General features: G+C 32.5%; 4 protein-coding genes across 7 annotated transcripts; 1 reads left to right on the top strand and 3 right to left on the bottom strand.

Moving 5' to 3' along the window:
• Window positions 1-427: 427 nt before the first annotated feature.
• Window positions 428-7,834, bottom strand: LOC108728463 (PAX3- and PAX7-binding protein 1). Its single transcript, XM_018457019.1, has 16 exons — window positions 7,415-7,834; window positions 6,001-6,179; window positions 5,194-5,353; window positions 4,852-4,951; window positions 4,586-4,743; window positions 4,374-4,456; window positions 4,088-4,287; window positions 3,805-3,994; window positions 2,664-2,787; window positions 2,193-2,381; window positions 1,897-2,096; window positions 1,674-1,824; window positions 1,386-1,581; window positions 1,101-1,299; window positions 827-945; window positions 428-715 (listed from the first exon to the last, which is right to left on the bottom strand). Exons 1-16 carry the CDS (start codon window positions 7,584-7,586, stop codon window positions 664-666), a joined length of 2,472 nt encoding a protein of 823 aa, XP_018312521.1. The 5' UTR covers window positions 7,587-7,834; the 3' UTR covers window positions 428-663.
• A 1,356-nt stretch (window positions 7,835-9,190) lies between these two features.
• Window positions 9,191-19,742, top strand: l(2)05287 (WD repeat-containing protein l(2)05287). Of its 3 annotated transcripts, XM_018457322.1 has the most exons (17): window positions 9,191-9,288; window positions 9,399-9,519; window positions 9,753-9,865; window positions 9,972-10,173; window positions 10,904-11,088; window positions 11,165-11,284; window positions 11,366-11,553; window positions 11,632-11,790; window positions 11,864-12,057; window positions 12,151-12,335; window positions 12,411-12,574; window positions 12,676-12,865; window positions 12,972-13,150; window positions 13,384-13,556; window positions 13,665-13,850; window positions 19,258-19,379; window positions 19,490-19,742. In XM_018457322.1, exons 2-17 carry the CDS (start codon window positions 9,508-9,510, stop codon window positions 19,680-19,682), a joined length of 2,565 nt encoding a protein of 854 aa, XP_018312824.1. In that variant the 5' UTR covers window positions 9,191-9,288; window positions 9,399-9,507; the 3' UTR covers window positions 19,683-19,742. The 3 variants fall into 3 exon arrangements, with proteins under 3 accessions (XP_018312824.1, XP_018312825.1, XP_018312823.1); XM_018457323.1 differs by having other exon boundaries at window positions 9,191-9,499; XM_018457321.1 differs by having other exon boundaries at window positions 9,191-9,519.
• LOC108728635 (uncharacterized) lies at window positions 14,557-16,310 on the bottom strand. The gene is made up of 2 exons (XM_018457326.1): window positions 15,349-16,310; window positions 14,557-14,809 (listed from the first exon to the last, which is right to left on the bottom strand). Exons 1-2 carry the CDS (start codon window positions 15,442-15,444, stop codon window positions 14,705-14,707), a joined length of 201 nt encoding a protein of 66 aa, XP_018312828.1. The 5' UTR covers window positions 15,445-16,310; the 3' UTR covers window positions 14,557-14,704.
• On the bottom strand, window positions 18,635-21,163 carry LOC108728633 (uncharacterized). 2 transcript variants are annotated; one of them, XM_018457324.1, is made up of 2 exons: window positions 19,851-21,163; window positions 18,635-18,650 (listed from the first exon to the last, which is right to left on the bottom strand). In XM_018457324.1, the coding sequence occupies exon 1, from the start codon at window positions 21,092-21,094 to the stop codon at window positions 19,859-19,861; it is 1,236 nt and encodes a 411-aa protein (XP_018312826.1). In that variant the 5' UTR covers window positions 21,095-21,163; the 3' UTR covers window positions 18,635-18,650; window positions 19,851-19,858. The 2 variants fall into 2 exon arrangements, with proteins under 2 accessions (XP_018312826.1, XP_018312827.1); XM_018457325.1 differs by lacking the exon at window positions 18,635-18,650 and having other exon boundaries at window positions 19,804-21,036; window positions 21,118-21,151.
• Between the last annotated feature and the right edge of the window lie 1,241 nt (window positions 21,164-22,404).

Here is a 22,404-nt window from a genome sequence, read left to right as displayed (position 1 = left end):
TACGAACGACTTCAAGTCACAAAAGTTCAAAAATACATTTAAAACATATTTTTATTAAAAAATTATATAAAAGATATTTAGTGTTTATGGAATTTGTTTCTTTCTTATTTCTCTTTGACGGTTATTTTATTAGTTATCGCTAGTTATCGTAAGCAAAAGGTGAAAGAATTTCTAATTATTTTACGCTTACTGTATAAATGCTTTATTATTTGTATTAGTTTCAGGAACAACTAAATCGAAAAGCATATGTTTATTAATTTGTAATACATATGTCATCACTTTTATTATTATAAATTTGTCAAATTACATATCTTAAAGAATGTTATGTCTTATTGATATAGGAATTGAATATTTTTTCAATTACAATAACTATTATTTTTAAAGGCAAGGCTTGAATATTTACGAGTATACTATTTACAGATTTATTTTCGATTTATCTATTATGTACAATCGGGAAGTATATCATGTCATAAGTTGTTTCATTTAGTTTATTACTATACAAAATTGTATCTTCATATATTATACATTTGACAATTTACTGTGATGCATCATGTACAGAATCCTATTATGTTATATGTATAAAATCTATCAACAAGCATATTGATACTAAAAGCAAGAAATTTGACAAAATATTACTGACACATACATATAATGATCAACATATTATAAGGGCTTAATTATTTTCAGGATGGACTTTGCGTATTCCCAGGCTTCACTATAACACACAAATTTTATTTTAAAAAGAGTTTATATCCTTGTTCAATTTAATCGACAATATAACAAAACATTTTGTTCATTGCGACAAACATTATTTATAGATACTTACTTATGTGCAGGGTTTGCCTGATCTAATTGTTCGCTAAGTTGTTGAATAAGTGTGGCGAACATTTTGAGGTGTTCAATAGTTTCTCCTTGCAGCCATGCTCTTGGTAGCGTACTCATAATCTAACAAACATTGATAAACATTTTATTTGTTGTAATTGAATAAAATTAAAATATTAAAAATATCTTTTATGTTGTAATATTTATCGCTGCGCTTGTCTTAGCGCAGAAACACTACTGTGTCTTCTGATTATATTTTAATGTTAAATATTACATACCATATTTGCCTTGAATAAAGCGTCAGTTGGACAAGAAACGCGTAACCCAGCGAGTAGGTAACGATTTAAAAGCGAGCCAAGTGCCAAATTTTTTAACTGTATATCCCCAAGAATACCTTGCCAACTTAATAAATTGCGCAATAATTTGACAGCCATCGCAAATTGCCTTTGGAAGAATTGATGTTTTGTATCCCAAACTCTGAAATGTTAACTTGTGTTAGATGCAACGAAAGAATAATACAACTATACGAGATATCAATTTAATTATATACTGAGTATACTGACTGTTTCGGGAAGATAGGTATGAAAACATCGTTTTCAATAGCAGCTTTAATTTTATCTAAAATAGCATTGAATAAAGTTTCCAACTGTTTACTGGTATCATTCAAATTAGGATATTCCTTTATCAATCGATTTATAGTTCCTACGAGACGTAACGTCTGAGACGTTGACATTGGATCCCATATCTTTTCAATAATAGCTAAAAATTATTAACATTAAATAGAATTATTTTATTCCTACTTGTAATTTTATAAATAGCATTATAAAAAATAATCCTTATATCATTCTTACATGTCAATTTTGGTATCACAATTTTTTCAATTGTGGATGGTATTAATCTAACATCTGGATCTCGTTTCAATGACTCTTCTGTCTCTTTACTATCTAAAGCGTACAGAAGTAATGTATTATACCACTTTGTTCTTTCTAGATCAGCGCTTTCCTATAAAAATAATTAGATATCAGTTACAAGTATGATTAAGGCCTTTTGTTGAAGAAAGAGTGAACAAAATACCATAATTGGATTCCAAGTAAGTAGTTGTAATCTGATAATGGGCGAAATAATTTTAGGTAAACACAATGATACGTAAGCTTCTGTGTAGGCGTCCATGTCTGTTTCTCTCCATGACTCGAATTTTGAAAGGATACCACGTACTGTACAATATTCCTCCATAACATCAGAAAATAAATCTTTACAATTATTATCGATTTCATCTGTAATAAAATAAAAATTACAATCATAAAAATTATATATTAAAAACGTAAATATGAAATTTTAAGAAAGAATCAAAATATAAAGTTGATTATTACCTTTTGCTTGCTTAAATACAAGATTTTGTTGCTCAGTGACTTCATCATCGCTAGACATGCCATCAATGTGCTTTGGAATATTTGAAGCTAATTCTCTTGCTCTTCTACGACGGGCTCTTCTACCTTCTCTCTCTGTAGCTCGTCGCACGTGTACTTCTACTTCCGGTCCTCTTCTCATGGCTTGACCTCCTGCAAGACGAAAAAAATTATAGAATTTGTGTTGCGACATCTTTCAGTAAAATCTCTGGAGAATGTAAGATTATCAAACGCCCCCAATATACTAACAAGGGAATCGTCGTAACTGTCCCTTACCGATTTTGAAAAAAAATATGAATTTATCTCATTAATCTAATATTTTTTTATACTCTACAACATATCCAAAGCCCATCAAAATCGGTGAGGGACGGTTCCGACGGTTCCCTTGTAAGTTCTATCAGTTATATACTATACACTGATTAAAAATGTACTGACTTGCTGTAGTAGTTATTTCTTCCGCCTGATCTCTCGTGTCTTGCCGTCTTCGTTCCATCAATTCGACTGAACGTTCGCCATATAGATCTAACCAGCGTTGCTCCAAGTCGATGACCAGGGGAAGCTAACAAAAGAATTATACATTTAATTTGATTCAATGAACATATTCTATTAAATAAAATTGATGATGTCTAAACTGAATGGCTTTATGATAATAACAGTGCTTAAAAAGCATTAATTTGTTTGTTAATCGATAGTTTCATAAATTACATTGCATAGAAAATTCTTTAACGTGATAAATGTTCACGCATTAAAATTAAATAGATTAGATTAAACAAATAGAAGGACTCTTTATATAAAAATAAAAATAATAAATAAAGGGCGAAGTAAGAGTCAATACGTAAAAATTATAGTCCGAAAATTGGTGAAACATGAAAGATTGAGTCAGTCTGAATTTTTACGTATTGACTCTTACTTCGCCCTTTATTTATTATTTTTATTTAAATAGATTAGACATCAATTTACTTACCACAGTCAAATTAATTTATTAATCACTTGTATATAATATTTATCTTTATAAAATGTGTCAAAATAACATATAATACAGAGAAGATAATGACCCCCGGCAATGGAAACATGTATATGTGCGACATATATGCATACATTCTTTTTATTTTACAAATAGTCAAATAAGTTATTACTTTAAAAGATTTTGTCACCCTTTTATTTTATTTATCAAAAGGATAAATTAAAAGAGAAACAAATATTGTTTCAACTTTTTAAGTAATGTATCTTGAATCTTTTGCAGTTTAAGGCTTCTGGACTTCCGTTACCATTGACATCATAGCAAATATGATTTTAAATCATATAAATTTTTTTCTTTCACTGTATGTATTTCACATTCATAAGATGAAACATCATTATAATAAAAGTATGATAATTTGATCATTATATTAAATGATTCAATTATTTCCGATACATATAATTTATAATCAGAAACTTAAACCTCAGATATCAAAATTTAAAACAAGATTTATTAAAATCGTTGATATTTTACTGGGACTGAAGAATTTTTGTCAGCCACATATTGTACGATAAAACCCAGTGCACATAAATCAAACGTGACAGCGTATCAACCCACCTTCTCATCAAGACACTCTACCAAGTCAGTGACATACCCACGCAACTCTTGGTAATATCTGAAGCGTTGTGCATAATGCGGCGTACGAACTTCACTTTCGTCCAATTCTTTCATGGTTTGCTGTAATTCTTCCTCTAAACGTTCCTGATCTTGTTGATGCCGTCTATGCACCTCTTTCAAATTGTCTAACCTTTAAATTATAATATTTAATTAATTAGTATTAATGAGCTTTCATTAACTTTTCTATTGTATAAAAAGCCCGATGTTTGGAGAAATATAAAACCTTGTGCGCATCCTGTTTACAACTTCTTGCGGAGTAACAGGTATGATTTTTGTTGGATCTGGTGGTTGAATAGACGGTGGCGGTGGTGGTGCAGGCATTAATACCATTTCTAAAGGTACACCAGCCCCAATTATCTGATTAACATTCATGCCCATTGTATATTGTTGTTGCAACATAGAATCTTGCTGTGCTGCTGCAATCTACATGTCAAAATATTCCAGGTATTTAACATTGCTTTATATATTTTTTTAATCTTAAATCTTATAGTATATTAATAAACTTTTACCTGAGCACCGGTTACACCTTTTCGTATTTGTTGAGCTTCCCACTCTTCTTCTTCGTTTTCATGCTCACTTTCATTATCTGAAACTAAATTAAAAAGTGTATTCAACATTTGTGTTACTTTTTATTATTAAATATCTAAGAATTTTTTAACTAGATATACGCTACATTTAAAGTTAATTATTATATATAACTCACTAATTATATAAAACTTACATTTTAATGGAACTTGAGAAGCAAGAAATGCTTCTCTCCTCTTTTCTTTATCACGTGCTTCAGTGTTGACAGTCATATCTAGTCGATCTTGAGAATCATCATCATCACTTCGATCATGGTCTTCCTCTCGTATTAGTCTTGACTTGCCCTTGTCATCACTATAAAAACAAATTTATTGTAATATCATTACAATAACTACATTGATTATTATAATATAACAGAAAATTCACGAGTCATTATATAATCTTAAGGATGAATTGTGCTACCTCTGTTCTTCAATAGGAATGTAATCGGTTCCCAATTCTCTTGCTTTTTGTCTGCGTTTTCTTGCTGCATGAATCATAGCTGCATCAGGTATACATCCACCTGATTGATATCAAGAGAATGTTATAAAAAATAATTAAAAAATACATTAATTTTTAAATGTTAATAAGTTTTATAATATATATTTTGTAATGCTACTTAGATATAACAAAACCTAATACTTTATTTTTCATTTGTTTTGTCGAAGACATGAATTATTAAATATATACACAGCAATTTTATTAATTATATGAATTCTAATAATGATATAACATCATAACTTATGCATCATCTGAATTACGTACTCTCAAGAAGTATTTTTACAGTTTCAGCTTTATCTGTATTTTTCCGAAATTTGTGACTGCAAGGTTCATCTTCCTCCTCACCCGATGTATAGTCATCTTTTCCTGCTGCCAATGCAGCTCGTCCGTTTAAAATCAGGGGTCCTGTGTTTTTTATTTTAACCTAGCAATAAAGATTATATTTTGTTTAATAAAAATACGCAATTCAAAACAGAAAAATTCAAAATTTTTACGAAAAGAATATTCATAAATTTTGAAATACAATATTTCGAAATTAAAATACCCGAGTATATTTCTACTAACCCAATAAAATAACAAAGGTACAAATATATTCATTAAGAATCATTAAGTTGTAATAAAAAGTTTATAAGTTAAGTTGATTTGAGTACGTATACACTAAAGAGAAATAATAAACTATTAAGATTTTAAATAAGTTAAGTTGGAACACAATCTTTACATATTTATAATTATTCATTTTTTGTGACACATATAACTGATGAAATAAAAATCGTTATAGACAAAGTAATATTCTAATCAAATATATAAATTTATGTGACCAAATTTAATTAAAAGAACATTTTTGTATTTTTATGTAAACTACTTGATATACATAAATATACACATAAATTATTATCATATAAAAAACGACATTTAAATATTGTTTCCTTGCTGTACTCCCACAGTTGTTCCAAATCTTGAAACATTAGTCAACGTATCAGGGAGAGACATAAAAAGTCCTCTATGTTAAATGATAAGTTACTTAAATTGAAGAAACGCTAATAATAATAAAACATCATAGAGATAGCTTACTACTAGATCATCTGTCTTTATTTCTAAATCTTTTTCCTGCTTAATGGATTTATTCGCTTGCTCAGTGTCCACTTGCATTTTCTCTTCACCTTTCTTTTTTCTCCTTTCGTGATCTAGCTGTTTCATCAGCTTTTTGCTCCTCGACGATTTCTTGACTATAAAAACTTCTCCGTCGTCCCCTGTAATTTATTTCAAAGTTTAAGTTAAATCTAAATATGCAGTATATTTTTCAATACGTGGTAATAGATTTGGAAGAAACAGCATCTGTTAGCGTAAATATTTGTCTAAAACAAAACTGTATTGATATTAAAGAAATTGTCCTGCTATTGATTATCCCTGTAAAGGCTCATTCTACGAGCAAGTAGCATCACATTATCATTCAAACAAATTGTGGATGCTTTCTAGCAACGAACAGATGAACACGGTGTAACACAATAAATCATTACATCTTTAGGCCTGTTCTTTTTCAATATTCTAGAACTGAACTTCTTGCATTATCTTTTTCTCTCCAATGTGAAAAGAAAAAGATGAACCATGCAAGAAGTTGGAGGTCAGTCTTGAGGTTCAAAAAAAGATCAGGCTTCTTGTTATTTGCCAATGTTAAGTAAAGATGAAATGATTCACGCTCACAACGTTTAAAAATCATTTCATCCTTGTTTGTCAAATGTTGAACAAAGACAAATAATGCTTATGAGCATTGTCAGCCTGAATTAGATCATGGCCTAGGTTTGTTCGTGTCACATGCTCCAATATGCTCTAACATGTTCCAATCTACTCCTATTGATTCCAATGAGTATGTTGGAGTGAGTGGGAGCTATGGTAGGAACATACTGGAGCAAGTTGGAACATGCGATGCAAACAAATCTTGTATTACATTAATGCCCATATTCATAGTCAGGCCTTATACTTAAGGCTTCCTTAAATTTATCTTTAGATGCTCAGTAGCCAATGAAATAATTCGTAGAGCATCTGAAGATAAATTTAAGGAAGCCTTAAATATAAGGCTTGACTATGAATACAGGCCTAAGTCTATTTTCTATAGCTGAACTAGTATACACTTTTGGAACTTAAAATAAAATAGATATATTTGATATTTGGCAAAAGCGAGAAAGAGAGTAGTGCAATCTAGTACAGAAATAAAAAACAGGTCTGTATTCATAGTCGGTTCTTATTTTTTAGACCGTTTTAAGTAATGTCTTAAATCGCTAATGCGGCCTTCTGATTGGTTTGTGACACTTCAAGACAGAACTTAAGACTTCTTGAATATAAGAATTGATTATGAATACCGGCTCTAGTGTTGCTAGAAAGCACCTGATGTATGAAATCAGGCATATGTAAAACAGGTTACACATATACACACTAATTACACACACACACACACATTATATGCAAAGATGTGTGTACATATAAACACCTTGTTCCAGTTCCTCTCCAAAGCTGAGGCGCGTCTGCTTTGGTTTATCCTTCTTCGTTTTAATTTTGACCGGCTGCGCGTCCTCCACCTCCATTCTGTTCTCATTATCCTCGTCTTCATCGTCGAAAGGACGTCGGCGTATGTTCCGCTTCGGCTTGTTGAATAATGACATTGTCGTTGCAACGTTGCTCCTCGACAACGGAGTACGGGACAACCGCTGCTCGAACTTGGTTGTTAAAGACGCGGGCTGAAAAGCGACACGTGTCGCATTACGGGAGATTGAACCGTTGAACCGTAATTAACTGGAACATATGCGGTATCACTTCGCATTAAATATCAACGGATCCGCGACATTAAATACTGAAAATCTTTGCAAACACTCGAATACATAAGTGGGCAGATGCAGCCACCCGATGAGGATAAACGGCACAAAAGTAAATTATAATGGTCGCGAGAGGGTACCACCGTCGCTTTGCAATGGCGACGCTTTTTTCCAATGAGTTTTGGCAGAGAGTGTTTCGCGGGCAGTTTCGCGACCGTTTATTACATTGGAACTACCAATCGCATTTGCTGTTCAGCAGAATTGCCCAATCACGGTTGATACTTAATTGACCGATTAGGTTAATTGGAATTGGTGAGACTAATGTCCGTATTCATAGTAAGGCCTTATATTTAAGTCTTCCTTAAATTTATCTTCAGATACTCTACAAATTATTTCATTGGCTACTGAGCATCTAAAGATAAATTTAAGGAAGTACAAGGTCTGACAATGGCTGCGTTCAGTACTACAACCGCTCAGTGAGCGCTCAGTGAGCGGTCATAGTACTGAATGGGTGCATTCAGCACTACAGCCACTCACTGAGCGCTCAGTGAGCGGTCATAGTACTGAATGGGTGCATTCAGCACTACAGCCACTCACTGAGCGCTCAGTGAGCGGTCATAGTACTGAATGGGTGCATTCAGCACTACAGCCACTCACTGAGCGCTCAGTGAGCGGTCATAGTACTGAATGGGTGCATTCAGCACTACAGCCACTCACTGAGCGCTCAGTGAGCGGTCATAGTACTGAATGGGTGCATTCAGCACTACAGCCACTCACTGAGCGCTCAGTGAGCGGTCGTGGTACTGAATGCACCCAATGGCTGCGTTCAGCAGAACGTTTGTTTTGCAACTGTTGTAAGTTTCCTTCGCGCTAATTGGATCATACTTTTAGATCTAGAAGAATGGTCCTATCTCAGCAGACAATCATAAAACGGTTGCAAAACTGTTGAGTCTGCTGAACGCAGCCAATGCATCGTATGAATACGAGCATATGGCCCGTTTCTATCAACGTAGATTAACTTTAATCTTGGTTCAACTTACTCTTCATCTTTTTCTAATTTCTAGAAGTAGAAAGAGATGAAGAGTTAGTTGAACCAAGATTAAAGTTAATCTACATTGGTAGAAACGGGCCCTGTACTTAAGGCTTTCTTAAATTTATCTTTAGATGCTCAGTAGCCAATGAAATAATTTGTGGAGTATCTAACTATGAATACGGGCATAAGTTTCTACCAATATGGATCAATTTTAATCTTGGTTTAATTTACTCTTCTTCTTTTTCTAATCCTTGAAACTAGAAAAAGATGAAGAGTAAGTTAAACCGAGATTAAAATTAATCTACAATTGGTAGAAACGAGCATTAGTGAGATCAGCCTTCGGAATATTTGGGCTATATTTTTATTATTGAAAAATAAAATACTTCTCAGTACTTTAAATAATAAAAGTATATGTAACGATAATTTCGTGTAATAATTTAATAGAACGGAAAAAGGAAACTGATTAGTACATAATCCTGTTTTGTCCAGCCATTCTATTCCCAGTTCTGGGCAGCTGAGGTGCCATACTCCTATAGTTCACATTGCAAATGTTTCGAAGCAAATTCTATGGTCAATTTGTAAAATTCTTTCTTCTAACTAGTTAACGAAACATTTGCAATGTTAAATAGATCATACCCGAGCCTCTAATAAAAAAGTGAAATATCGTGCACCTATCCGCACCTACCTGCACCTGCCAAAACCATGTGGAGCATGTGGACTGTGTAGACATGTACCTGCATGTGTATGAAGGTTAAAATATTAAACTAGAAATTTTATTTAAATAGCTTTTAAGTAAATACATTTATGTAATTTTAAACGCTATGTGTACGCAAGTGTCAAAATACAATTGAAATTGTTTGAAAAAAAAACTAATCTTATAGATATAAGCGTAACTTGCGGTGAATTGTTTAGCTTAACAAGGTTATGTCCATAAAATTAGAGTTTACGGACAATTTAAATTGCATTTGTATACACTTAAGCAGAAAGACGGTGAAAATATGACTGTGAAGATGAAAGGCGACGGAAATATGATTGTGAAGAGGAAAGGCGGTGGAAGTATAATTGATCAACGTCCACTGTTTTCTAGCGATGGAGAGTAAGTTTAATTTTAGTTCCTATTTCAAGTTTTATTTCATTTTCTTGAGGTTTTAGTTGGGCATTATACGTAGCTATCAATGTGCAATGGATATTTTGCTTTTCAGAACTCTGTACATAGTGTGGAAAAATGTCATAAGGGTATACAGCACGCAAACGGGAGACTTTGTGCGAGAGTTCGAGCCCTTGGATTACAGAATTGCTGGAGTAATATCGCATCCAGATAATACCAGTGTTATTATTGGTTGTACCGAAAACGGCGAACTGTATTTCTGGAATTGCCAAAGTGGAATAATTACTAAGAAATTAGTAAGAGCTTAAAACGTTATTTTGTTTGCTAATGTTTCTTTTATTTGTAAATAACTTTATGTATTCAAATTTTATAATATACAGGGTGTCCCATTTTAAATAATGCATTAAGATTTCTCGAAAATTAGAAAAATGTTTTAAACGAAAGTTCTATGGTTGCACTAAAAATTCATTTTTACATAAAAATTAAAATAGGAGGTACAACCTCCAATGACCTTGATCTTGGTAAATGTTATCCAAGACATGATCCTGAACAATATTCAAGAGATTTTAGCCGTCAATCGAACACCTTGCGTAATGCTAATGCCGACTACTGTAACTTTCAACCTTATAACTCGAAAAGTACTTAATGAAAAGTAACTTTATTATTGTGTTTTAAAAAGCTCTCGAGGTAAGAAAATGTAATGAAAAATAGGAGGTTCCATTTTAAAAAATCGACGTGACCTTGACCTGGCCTTGGCAATGCCACCCAAAGTCAAATCAATGATACCTTCTTATGTCCCCCTCTTAACCATACAACTTTTATATTTGAAACATTTTTCCGTATCTACCATAGTTTTCAAGAAATCATAATGCATTATTTAAAATGGGACACCCTGTGTGTATACTGGTTATTAATTTTTAACTTATTCTTGGATTTTTAATTTTTAATTCTCTTTGACTTCTTAATTTCTTTCTTGTTATTACAAACTTGTAGGTATTAAATGATACTGTATTTATATTTTTACAGCAATTAAAATTTCTAGCAAAGGACAAGGCAAAAATTAAAACCTTTCACATTGTAAAACATAGAACAGCTCAGGGAAACGAAATATGTCAAACGTTAATAACTCATCTCTCTGATTGTAGGAACAAAATATATGTACTTTTATTTGATATAGAAACTGGAACATTTATAAGATCAATATATATCTTGTAAATATTTTTAATTTTTTTTCTATTAAGTTTTGTTTAATAGTTATCATTTTTAATAATTTATTATCTACTTTAGGACCAAATCACACGAATATTATACTGATATAATTGGAAATCATGGAGAGAATTTAATAGCACTTTTGCATGACACGGATTTACATATATTAAATCCAGCTAGAAATTTAGTTGATACAATGTAAAGTATTTTGGAATTATATGTAATTATTTATATGTATGATAGAATATTATATATTTTAAATACTTAATTTTGATGTAGACACAAGACTGGTAAAACTGGTAGAGTACCTACTTGCATAGCGGGACATCCAGAAGAAGAATGTGTTGCCACAGGAGATTCTACAGGTCGTGTATTAGTATGGAGAAGTTTATTCCAGACTAGACCGTATACAGCCGTTTTTCACTGGCATACATTACCGATTACAGAAATAGTGTTTAGCAAGTCAGGTAATAGGCGTTGAAAATTTATATTTACAAAGCAGTAATTTAATGTGGCACGATATAACACATTTCTTTATTTTACAGGTGGCCATATGTATACAGGTGGTGGTGAGTGTGTATTGGTAAAATGGACTTTAGCAAATCCCCAACATAAATCATTCCTTCCACGATTACCGGCGCCTATTAAACATCTTACTATTGCACCAGATAATTTATATGTTGCTGTATCAACTTTAGACAATGGTAAAACTTTTTATCATGAAAATTTGAGTTAATGTAGCAAGTTTATGACAACTAATCATGTTTTGATTATAAGGTATTGTTATTGTAAATCCTCAAAGAAAATTGACATCAGTGATACAAAACTTTACATGGGGTGTTGCTTCGTCATCTAAAAATTTATTTCCTGCTGGGCTTATCGTTGACTCAAGAACAGGTAGTCTTGTTCTAAATAGTCGTACTGGACACGTACAATTTTATAACATTCATACAAAAAATCTGTTGTACAATGTGAGTAGACTATTACACATTAAAAGCAAAGCGATATAAAAAGAAAATTTGAATAAATAAGTAAAAAACTAATAAAACTGACAAATTTTCCAGATTAATATAACTGCTCAAAATTTTCTGACCCAAGAACGTGATGTAATTATTGTAAATACAGAAGTTACAAAAATAGCTCTAAATCATGATGGTACATGGATGGCAACAGTTGAAGAACGAAATGATAAAGTTTCATCTATAGAAGTTAGATTAAAATTCTGGCTCTACGATTTGAAAAAGCAAATGTAATTATATGTAAATTTTATATTTGTTAGACTATATATAACTGCAATACTAATATATAACTTATCACATTCTAGATTTGTATTAAATACATCCATTGAATTACCTCATGAAAATGGAATAAATGCGCTACATTTTCAACCAGATACGACATTTGACGATGGAGAATGGTTAGCTGTTACTACTGGAAGAGATAATAAATTTAAATTATGGAATTTGAGAAAATCGTCCACTGTAGAAGGTACATATGTCTAATTATCTATTTTGTGTAATAAAATAGCTTCATTAAAATTTAGCGAAACGTATGTATATCATTATTTGTTATAATTATATTTATTATAGACAAAGAGACAAAACATTGGTATTGTTATGGAGTTGGAGACTATCGCAATCTAGCCGCTACAGATGCGGGTTTTTCAGTTGATGGTTCGTTATTAGCTGTTGGTTTTAATTCTACCTTAACTTTATGGCTGCCCGAAACTTGCGAGTTAAAATCCAGTCTTACACATTCTCAGTATAATGAACCAATATCGTAAGTCAAGAAAAATAAAATACATTCTATAACTATTTTAATAAGTATGTTCTTAGCTAAACATGGAAAGCTTTACAAAGACCTAATTGTAAAATGTTTATAATAGACGAATAGAATTCGGCAAACACGAGGTCTGTCATCTTGTTGTGGTTGTGTCTCAACAGCACATAACAGTTTGGAATATTTTAACTCTTGCTATAACATGGAGTGTACCTTTGAACGTCGTGAGTCTCACAAGCGACTTAAAATCTACATACATGGCAGCATTTACATCTGACAATTCATGTATGCTGTACAGTATATAAATTTCTTTATTATATATTATATATTATTTATTTTATTATTAAAGAAATTATTATTGAAAACTTTATTTTAATATATTGTAATATATATATATATGTATATATGTTGTTTTTTGTCATATAACAATCTCATAATCACATCATTATGTATATTTTCTTATATTTTTTATTTTATTTTATTATTATGTTTTAATAGAAAGATTCACTTGTTTTCAGTATACGTGTTTACACCACGAAGTGCAACACTCATTTATAAGAAAACGTGCCTTATTGAAAGTACCAGTTCTATATTAGCGGCTACTTTTGTACCTCATCTACAGGAAAAACGTAATCCTTCCTTTGGCCAATGGCAACGAAAATCACAATTATTCTTTTTGGATTCAAATCAGGTATATTTTTAGATTAAATAAATTTATATCTAATTGTATAATGTTTAAATTAATTTGATATATGTAAATATATTTATATTTTATTATCTATTATTGTACTCTGTTTAGGAATTGCTCACATTGGAGCCAGAATCTGAAGCGAGTGTTTCTTTAGAGATTATTTCAGACAAAGGAACTATGCCATTGACCGCCTTCTCCAACTTTATAGCGACTCAAACGTCTTCGAGCAAAGAGCCAACTGTCGCGCAAGTTCATGAACATCTTGGCATACCAGCGAAAGGAATGATACAAGAAGTAAGTAGAATTTTGCGCTTCGAAAATTTTTATGCAAAGATTCCTTCAAGTTGCATACTTTATGTATAAATTTTCTGAAATTAGAAAACATTTTTATGAAATAAATGTTTTATGTAATTAAAATCAATTTGAAATGGTATATTGTCATTTGTATTTTGTTATATCATGATCAAATTGAAATATTTGCGACTTTTAGGATTCTTGATAAATTTCTTCTGTTAGCAATATTCTTGCAATTAGTATGCCCCAATAAAAAAATTTTGTTTATTTGGAAAATATAAAAAAATTTTATTATATTTGAGATCAAATTTACATTAAGTAAACAAACTGAGGCAATTTGCAAAATAAATAAGAGTTTACTAATCTAAAGTAAATGTAAAAAGGGAAAATAGAACATAACAAATTAATTATTTATACATATTTTATAAGAGATAATATAAAAATTCATTTTAATATTTTATTTTGTATATCTCATGCATTATTTTGCATATCTCAAAATTTAAAATCAATAGACATGAAAATAGAATTCTCTTGAAAATTTCATATATACATATATGCAGATAAAGGATTTATCAATGAAAATAAAATTATAAAATATGATATTTCTCTTATCATGATTGTCAGTCGCACTTAATGCAGATTTCTTCGATAGAAAAACATTCTAAATTCTTTTTCTAACTAATAAATGCTTTTATGGATGTCTCTATATAATTTAATTTAATATGTTTAAATTTAATTTAAATAAACCTAAATTTATTTAATTTAATGAGTTGAAACGGAGTGTTCTGTACGATTGGACGACGAAATTTGCCATAATGTATTGCCAATCGTGGATCATATTGAATGTCCATTTGTCAGTGTCTTCTTCCTGAGCGATAATTCCGACAGCGACGGACAAAATCAAACTTTCTATAGCGGAGACAATGCCATTGTGGAATCTGCCTCATGTTCTCGATCGCCTGCAAATTATATAGCTTAAACAGAATTATTAGGATTACTGTGAACAAAAAACTGAAAAATTACCAGTGCGTTAAAAATTAGTGGAAGTGCGAATAAGAGGAAAAAAATTATCTAACATAATGAGCGACCGCATTAATTGAAATCAGGACGAAGCTACTGACAATGAGAAGGATTAAAAGTCATTGAAATCTTGGCGAAAAGTCTTCCTGTTTATAAAATCACGTACCACCTACGGCTCAATATGGTTGGACACATCATCGCACTCTCAGACAAATAAAGATTAGTTTAACGAGGACCGTTCAATGACCAACGTCCACTTGTACTTTCGACATCCCACGTGCTTACAATGGAGAAAAATATGAGGTGCATTTCTTATAATTGACGCTCAGCGAGAAAAGGGAACGTTATGCTTGTGCGTCATTCGCGTCTTGTACTTCAGCGAAATCCAGCGATTTAAAATCGGTAAATCGCATAATTTCCAACTACATCATTCTCTAATATTGGTATCGACTCCGATATCGCATACAAAGACACTTACTGCTTCGCTGTTGCTGGCGGGATATCCGAAGGCGATCACTGCGAGTAGTAGTGTTGTAAACAGGCACAACATCAATTTTAATGCAGTTAGCTTCATTCTTGAAACCGGCTTTTTTTCCGGCGAAATAGGAATATTTAAGAAGGTCTCGACTCTGGATTTTTTTTATTCCTTTTCTCAATTCTCTAGCCTATTCCGTCTTCTCGATTACAATCAGATCCCTCTTCGAGAGTTCTTCCCAAACAGTTTCTTTCTTCAGCGAAAAATTCAAATTAATTGAAATTTATCTGCATCAAAGTGTTCCACAGAGCTACGTCAAGTGGTTTTATCCAGTTTTTATCAATGCGTGAAGTCGACGAACCAACACAATCCAACGCGAAGAAGACAGTAGACGGAAAAATAGTCCTTATAACAATCGGAGGACACAGAGCAGACCCTTCATGTGTGTTCCAACGCTCCGCGAACGACTGGCTTTCAGCAGAAGTCTCGCCATGATTTAATATAGAGACTCCCACCCTCTCACGGCGTTCTAGTTGTCCCTTTAGGACGACTGAACAACAGGAAAACTTCGTTGGAAATCCTGTGCTTCTCACGTCACAATCGTTGTATTGCGAGCTCTATTGCTTCGGCACCTATTCATATGCATTCTTACGTGTATATATATATTTTAGTTTATTTTGACGGCGTTATCACAAAGTCGTCTTTTCTCCGTGTGGGCGGAAAGTTGGCCTGGCAAATTGAACAGTGTGAGGTAGCGTTGTATTGGAAAAAGCAGATAAGGGCAAATGTAACATGCATCGCATTCGTATCGAATAATTAATCCGACGTGTCGAAAATAAATTCAAGAAATATCTCGTCGAGAAATTTATCGAAAGTAGTTACGCGCGAGATGTAACGTATTCTACTGCTATCAAAAATGTACGTGTTAAAAGTAGCTTCGTCTGTCGCTGTTCATTCTTATTAAAAACACCCAGGATTTTAATTATCATTTTGAGATTTGAAGTGCATGTCCTTGAAAATTGACCTGCATGATCATTGAACTTGTTATGATGTGCGCTGTAACAAGATGTTTTATTTTATTTAAAACATTTTACTTGGAGCATTTTGGAGAAATATTTTGTGACAAAATTAGTCAAAATGAGGAAAAGTTTATAATATTTCATAGTATTTGAATTAAATAATCTATTGTTTATGTGATTCTTTATATCCAAAGATAGACATCTTCATTTAGTCAGGTCAGTTTCAAATTTTATTTAATTTATAAATCTAGTGATATGACACGATCTCAATACAAATTATATCATGCAAAAATATATTATTAAAAAGAATGAAACATGTATGATATTGAAACAGTCAAAATGACTTAATCCAACAAAATCCGGGCAAAATTAATGTCACAAAATATCACTTTAGGATTACTCGAATATGTAAAAATACGATGAAGTTTGTATTCCACTTAATTTTCAAAGTATTTCACCGCATTGATTTCAATAGGACACCTTGGCGCGATGCGAAAATAGCAAACGCTGTTGCAGAATTGTCTGAGATTGCTTGCAAATGTAAAACCAGGCCAGCAGGAAAACAGTCTTATCTTCTTCGCTGACCGTCTCGATTGTTGCGATTGATACCTACTAATAAAATGCCACACCGGTACAGAGGGCAAAGTTTAAATCAATCTGTCTCATTGACACACCACTACCAACGTTTTGTAATGATATTTTACAATTACACTATACCTTTAATTTTTTTTTAATTTGTTAGCATTTTATGTTTATCTAAATCAATTTACGGATTTCTTATTTTATTTCTTTGTTTATATTCTTAATATTTGTTGATGATTTTAATATTTATTTATACTTTTGACAAGGGAACGTCCTAAATTGCAAAAGTAATAGGAAAAAATTAACGTTATCAAGTGAAAGATTGCAATAGGTATTCTAGATGATCAGATCTTAGAATTCTATGGATTCTGTACTTGAGCCGAAACATGTTTAGTCATTTTAATTTAGACACAAAATATCTCGAGAATGCATTTTTGAAAAAAATATTTCAAATAAAAGTTGTTTGAAGAGGACTATCAGATAAACTACTTAGATTTTGGATCCAAGGCTTACTTCGGGCACAATAAAGTCTAATGTGATTTTGTATCGATGGAAATGTCTATGTTTATAGATTCGTATTCTGTGGGAAAAAAAATAAGGAACTTTTGTTTCTTGTGTAATTTTTTACTAAATCTCCTTTAATAGGCGCAAAATAGCGCTCAAAGTTCTTATTTTGAAATACATATCGGTCAACGAAGGCAAGACCAGCGGACAATTTTTTTTATATATTGAAATAAATTGCCTTTATTGGCCTAATTGTCTGCTGTCTTGCCTTTGTTAGCCGGTATGTATTTCAAAATAAGAACTTTGAGCGTTATTTTACGCATGTTAAAGGAAATTTAATGAAAAATTATCAAGAACAAATTTCTTTATTTTTGTTCCATAGAATACGAATCTGCAATAAAATATAAGCGTTTCCACAGAAAAAAAAATCTTGGGCTGTATTGAGCCCAAAGTAGGCCCTAATCCAAAATGTAAGTAGCTTATCTGATGGCTCTCTTTAAACCCTACAACTTTTATATAAAATATTTGTTTAAAAAATAGATTGTTCTCGAGATATTTTGTTTATTACAGAAAAATTATGATGTAATTTATAGTAATTTGTGCTCCAATTACTGCGCCGTTACTTTTATTTGCCACATTATTGTTATTTTATTATCGAGAGTTCATTGTTTTATATATTTATTTGAGATATTTGTCTAAATTAAAAACATGTTTCGGCCTAAGTCGAGTACAAAATCCATAGAATTCCAAGATTTGACCACCTAGAATATCTACTTCAAGCGTAATTTTTCGACTAATAATGTTAGTTTTTTATCATTCTTGCAACTTGAACCGTGTAAAATATTCACTAATTATAGTCTATTAAAACATTCGCACTAAATGGAAAGGCTAGATATGTTTTTCTACGCTAAAAATAGCGGTTTTGCGCTCAAAATAGATCAGAATATCTTCTTTCCTACGTTTCACATATTGTTATGCGCAAGTACTTTAATAAGTACTTTATGAATAACTGCGTCACCTGTCATAAACGTCAGACTTTACGCGTATGTAATTGTCTTGATTATAGTGATAATAAGCTATATTCTGGCCATCTCGGTCATTTTTCGTGTGAACAACTTCGCGAATATTGTCGTCATGATTCTTTGAAATTGACCGTCATTTGGTCATGATTCTTTGAAATTGACCGACAATCGCGTCATCCTGAAATGAGAAATGCCAAATAATACAAATATGGACTGAATATATCATATTGTCAGTAATTATTGCTACTTATGAGAGATGAAATAAAAAATTTTTCTTTAAAATATTTTTAAAAAGAGTATTAAATCTGCATAATTTTGCGAATTAATGTATTATTTAAAGTATTCATTTATTCAAAAGGAAAACCGTTGTATTTAACAATTATAAACTTATTATTCAAAGAGCAGATATTTATCAACGGAATTAAAGTACATTTTAACTTTTCGACTATAATACATATATATGCGCGTTTGTCACTAAAGTGTACACGTTACGGAGAATATTCGTGTGGGTTGCAACAGACGAATCAACCTAGATCTGAAGTAGAAGATTGCAGGAATTGCACAAATTTCACTTGGAGGTGTGCTGTGTGTCAGCTTTAAAACTAATTAACCAGTCATCTGACTGACCGATTGTCATAAGTGCCGCATACGTGGCAAACATACTTTTGAATCTCGAGACCGAAGCCATTCCATTAATGTCTACAATGTTTTTTTTTTTGATCGATGGTCCACAGAATTTATTCTCTTATAATCGCTTAACATTTATCATCGTTCTTGGTTTTCAGTTACTTAGCGTTCCCGCTCATACTTTGCCACCAATGAGACTGCTGTGCACGTCATTTATTTTGTCGCTGGCAGGACAACAACCGTTAAAAAATCAGAATTCCAGAAATGTCGAAAACTCTAGGTATACAGAATAAATTTGTGCACGTTACATTTGTTAAAGTTATCAGACTTTATTACTTTGCTTTATATGAATAAATATTGTGTACATATTGATTCTTTTGTAATTTTCAGAGATAGCGATGACGATGATCAGGACAATGCTTCAGATGTAAGGGATATCGAGGTATTACCGCCGACGAAACCTGTGGTTACGTCGACGAATGAGAAAGAGGATATGGACGAAGATGCAAACGCACAGCCACTTACCAGTCACGACTGGTCTTTCCTATCTGCTATATTTCCCGATCAAGATAACGTTCTTTGATTCGTGTAAAAATTATTGTGCGAACTATGATGGTAAGATAATAAAATTATCGATTATCGATGAATACATCTCTTGTAAAATGAAATATATAAAAGACATACAAAGTATAATGATGAAACGTTAATAAAAGATTTGGATACGTGCGAATCAACTATATAAAATATATACCTAATTTTTTAAGATGGTTTTGGTAATTGGTCTAATCGCAAAGCAAATTCGGCGAGTTCGATGATAGCTTCGCTGATCCTTTTATTGTAAATCGGATCTTTCTTCATGTTTAAGAGGACGAACTCTTTCTTGTCTCGAAAATAGAACTTCATGTAAGACGCCGGATTGTTCATTAATTGCGCGCTAAGATTCTCGTCCATTAAAACCGTAGGAAAGAAGAGTACCGTGGTAATAACGGCGCCTAGACGTTGTTCCTCCATACCTTCGATCAGTTCTGACCATGGGGGTATTTGCACACGGATTTCGTGCATGTTCAGAGTTTCCCGCAACGTGTCATAATAATGATGCAACATGGTGCTCTCCCAAGTCTCTCGGAAGCTTCGGTCTGTACACAAATACAATAACTGTGCCACATCGTGCGCTAGTGGAGAGTATCTCAATAATTGGAAGTCTACCAGCAAGCATTTAGGCGGCACGTCGTTATTGAAGAGAAGATTGTTGGCCCAAAGATCCCCGTGACTAACCACGTTCGTCTTCGTGCGCGATGGCTTTGTAGTATGATATATCTCTTCGCAGACCGAACGTATCAGGTCGGGATCGTATCCCATACTTTCGGCTACGACTGCGGCTACGTCGATGCCTGATTGCATCCACTCTCGCGTCATCCCTTCATGAGCGTAGCCTCTCTCCACGAAGGCGTCAGGATACAGCCGGTTGAGAGATGTGCCGAGACGAGTTTCCGCCAACAAAGAAGCGGCATGCATTCGCGCGAGAGTGCTTAAACCCGCACTTACGAGTGACTTGTCGAATAATTTGTCCCGTATCGAGTAGCCCTTATCACTTAATTCCTCAAGGACCATCGAATCGCTCTTTATTTTGTAACACATCGCCGCCCACGATTCTCCGCAATATCCTTCGAGAAGTAACGGCATTATGACGTTATAAAACATTGTCTCTTGCTTGAAGACACCCTTTTCTATAACGTAGTCAGCTGAATCGGGCACCTCATAAGGTACGGCCTTTATAAAGAATGAAAGAGTAATGGTTTCCTTTTTCCTCATAGCTATTACATCGAGCCGATAATGAGAGCTGAGATATCCGAGCCTGCCGCTGGAGTACGGTCGAATAGCGTATTCTATTAGATTGGCATCATTACTCAGCGCGCGTTTTGTTACCTCCTTCACTTCTTCAAATGAGAACAATTTGTTAATATCATTATTCTTGGTGACATTGATGGTTTCCATTTTTAAGATATTCTTTTATTCACCGTATCAGACGACTGTATTCTTTCCGTAAACGATACTTTCGAGTAATTGAGAGTATCGGGACAATCAGTTCATCTTTATATACTCGTACACATGTCGACGATGCGTTATATTTATCAACCGATCCTGTTGCATATATGTATAACGTAACATATTTCTATCAAGATATCTTCTGATAAAAGCTTTCATCACATGACATTTTCAGAATGTTGAAAAATTAAATTTGATGTTAAAATCTGTTTCTTATACAGGGTGTACAGATTACCCATATATTCCTTTTATCTTCGCAGAATAAGGTCCAGTCCAAAATATGTTTAGACAATAGTTTTAGGGTTTAAAAAGATCTATTTTTATTATATGTGTGTGTGTGTGTGTGTGTGTGTCCTTATAGCTTACCTCAAGAGCTTTTCAAAACATCATAACAAAATATTTTTTCATTAAGTACTTTTTGAGTTATAAGATTTGAAAGTTACAGTACCACCGGGATTAGCACTATCTAAGGTGTTCGATTGATGGTTAAAACCTTTTAAATGTTGTTCAAAGTCATGATCTTGATATCATATATCAAGATCAAGGCTTTAAAAAGTTGTTTCTCTCATTTTCATTTTTAACGTAAAAATGAAAGTATATTTTTTTAACACTAAAAATGAAAATAAAAGGAATAATCCTATGTCATTATGTTTTTAATTAATAGTAAAATTATTTATCGACTGAGATTTCATAAAAAAAAGTACTCTCAATAGAAGCTAAAAATGTTTAAATGTGTGATTGCAACAATCATACAATTTTTAATATTAATATGATAGAACATATAAATATACGATTTTGAGTTTCAGAGATTTAGAGCTATTTTCACGAGAATATTTTTAGACTGCAGTTAAGATCTTTTATACCTATGATAAATCTTTGCGTTGATGCTAGTTCGTCCGCCGATAAGACATCGATATGAAAACGTCATAGTGTTTGATCAAAATCTGCCTCAGACTTATGTATATCGCAACGCTGTAAATAGCTGCCGTTATCCAGACGTGTGAAATCTAAAACTGTATTTTATCTTTGCCTTTTGATATCCTCCACTTTGCATTTGATGATTGCTGAGTATACAAGGAAAGAATAGTTTTTCTGCTATCTAAAAATTTAGCTATTATAGATACAGATTTGGAAATAATTTCGTTGGACGATCTAGCGAAGTCTTTATTTTTTAGACACTTTTAATTAAACCCGGTTTTTTCGTGTACGTATAATAAAAAATATTTAAGATTGTAGTAATATGAGTCGTATCTTGACTA

Source organism: Mycetomoellerius zeteki, unplaced genomic scaffold (genome assembly GCF_001594055.1).
Source record: "Mycetomoellerius zeteki isolate Tzet28-1 unplaced genomic scaffold, Tzet1.0 scaffold62, whole genome shotgun sequence".
Classification (NCBI taxonomy): Eukaryota; Metazoa; Arthropoda; class Insecta; order Hymenoptera; family Formicidae; genus Mycetomoellerius; species Mycetomoellerius zeteki.
The sequence above is the reverse complement of the archived record's forward strand: the minus strand, read 5'-3'. Positions and strand labels throughout refer to the sequence as shown.

What these genes read in the sequence shown, in the direction of transcription:
- LOC108728463 (XM_018457019.1), bottom strand. Translation starts at nt 7,586, where the DNA reads ATGTCATTATTCAACAAGCCGAAGCGGAACATACGCCGACGTCCTTTC. An exon ending in TGTGATACCAAAATTGACAT is followed by an intron (nt 1,582 to 1,673) that starts GTAAGAATGATA and finishes AATAATTTTTAG; the next exon opens with CTATTATTGAAAAGATATGG. An exon ending in CTTTATTCAAGGCAAATATG is followed by an intron (nt 946 to 1,100) that starts GTATGTAATATT and finishes AATGTTTGTTAG; the next exon opens with ATTATGAGTACGCTACCAAG.
- LOC108728635 (XM_018457326.1), bottom strand. Translation starts at nt 15,444, where the DNA reads ATGAAGCTAACTGCATTAAAATTGATGTTGTGCCTGTTTACAACACTA. An exon ending in CCGCCAGCAACAGCGAAGCA is followed by an intron (nt 14,810 to 15,348) that starts GTAAGTGTCTTT and finishes TATAATTTGCAG; the next exon opens with GCGATCGAGAACATGAGGCA.
- LOC108728633 (XM_018457324.1), bottom strand. Translation starts at nt 21,094, where the DNA reads ATGGAAACCATCAATGTCACCAAGAATAATGATATTAACAAATTGTTC.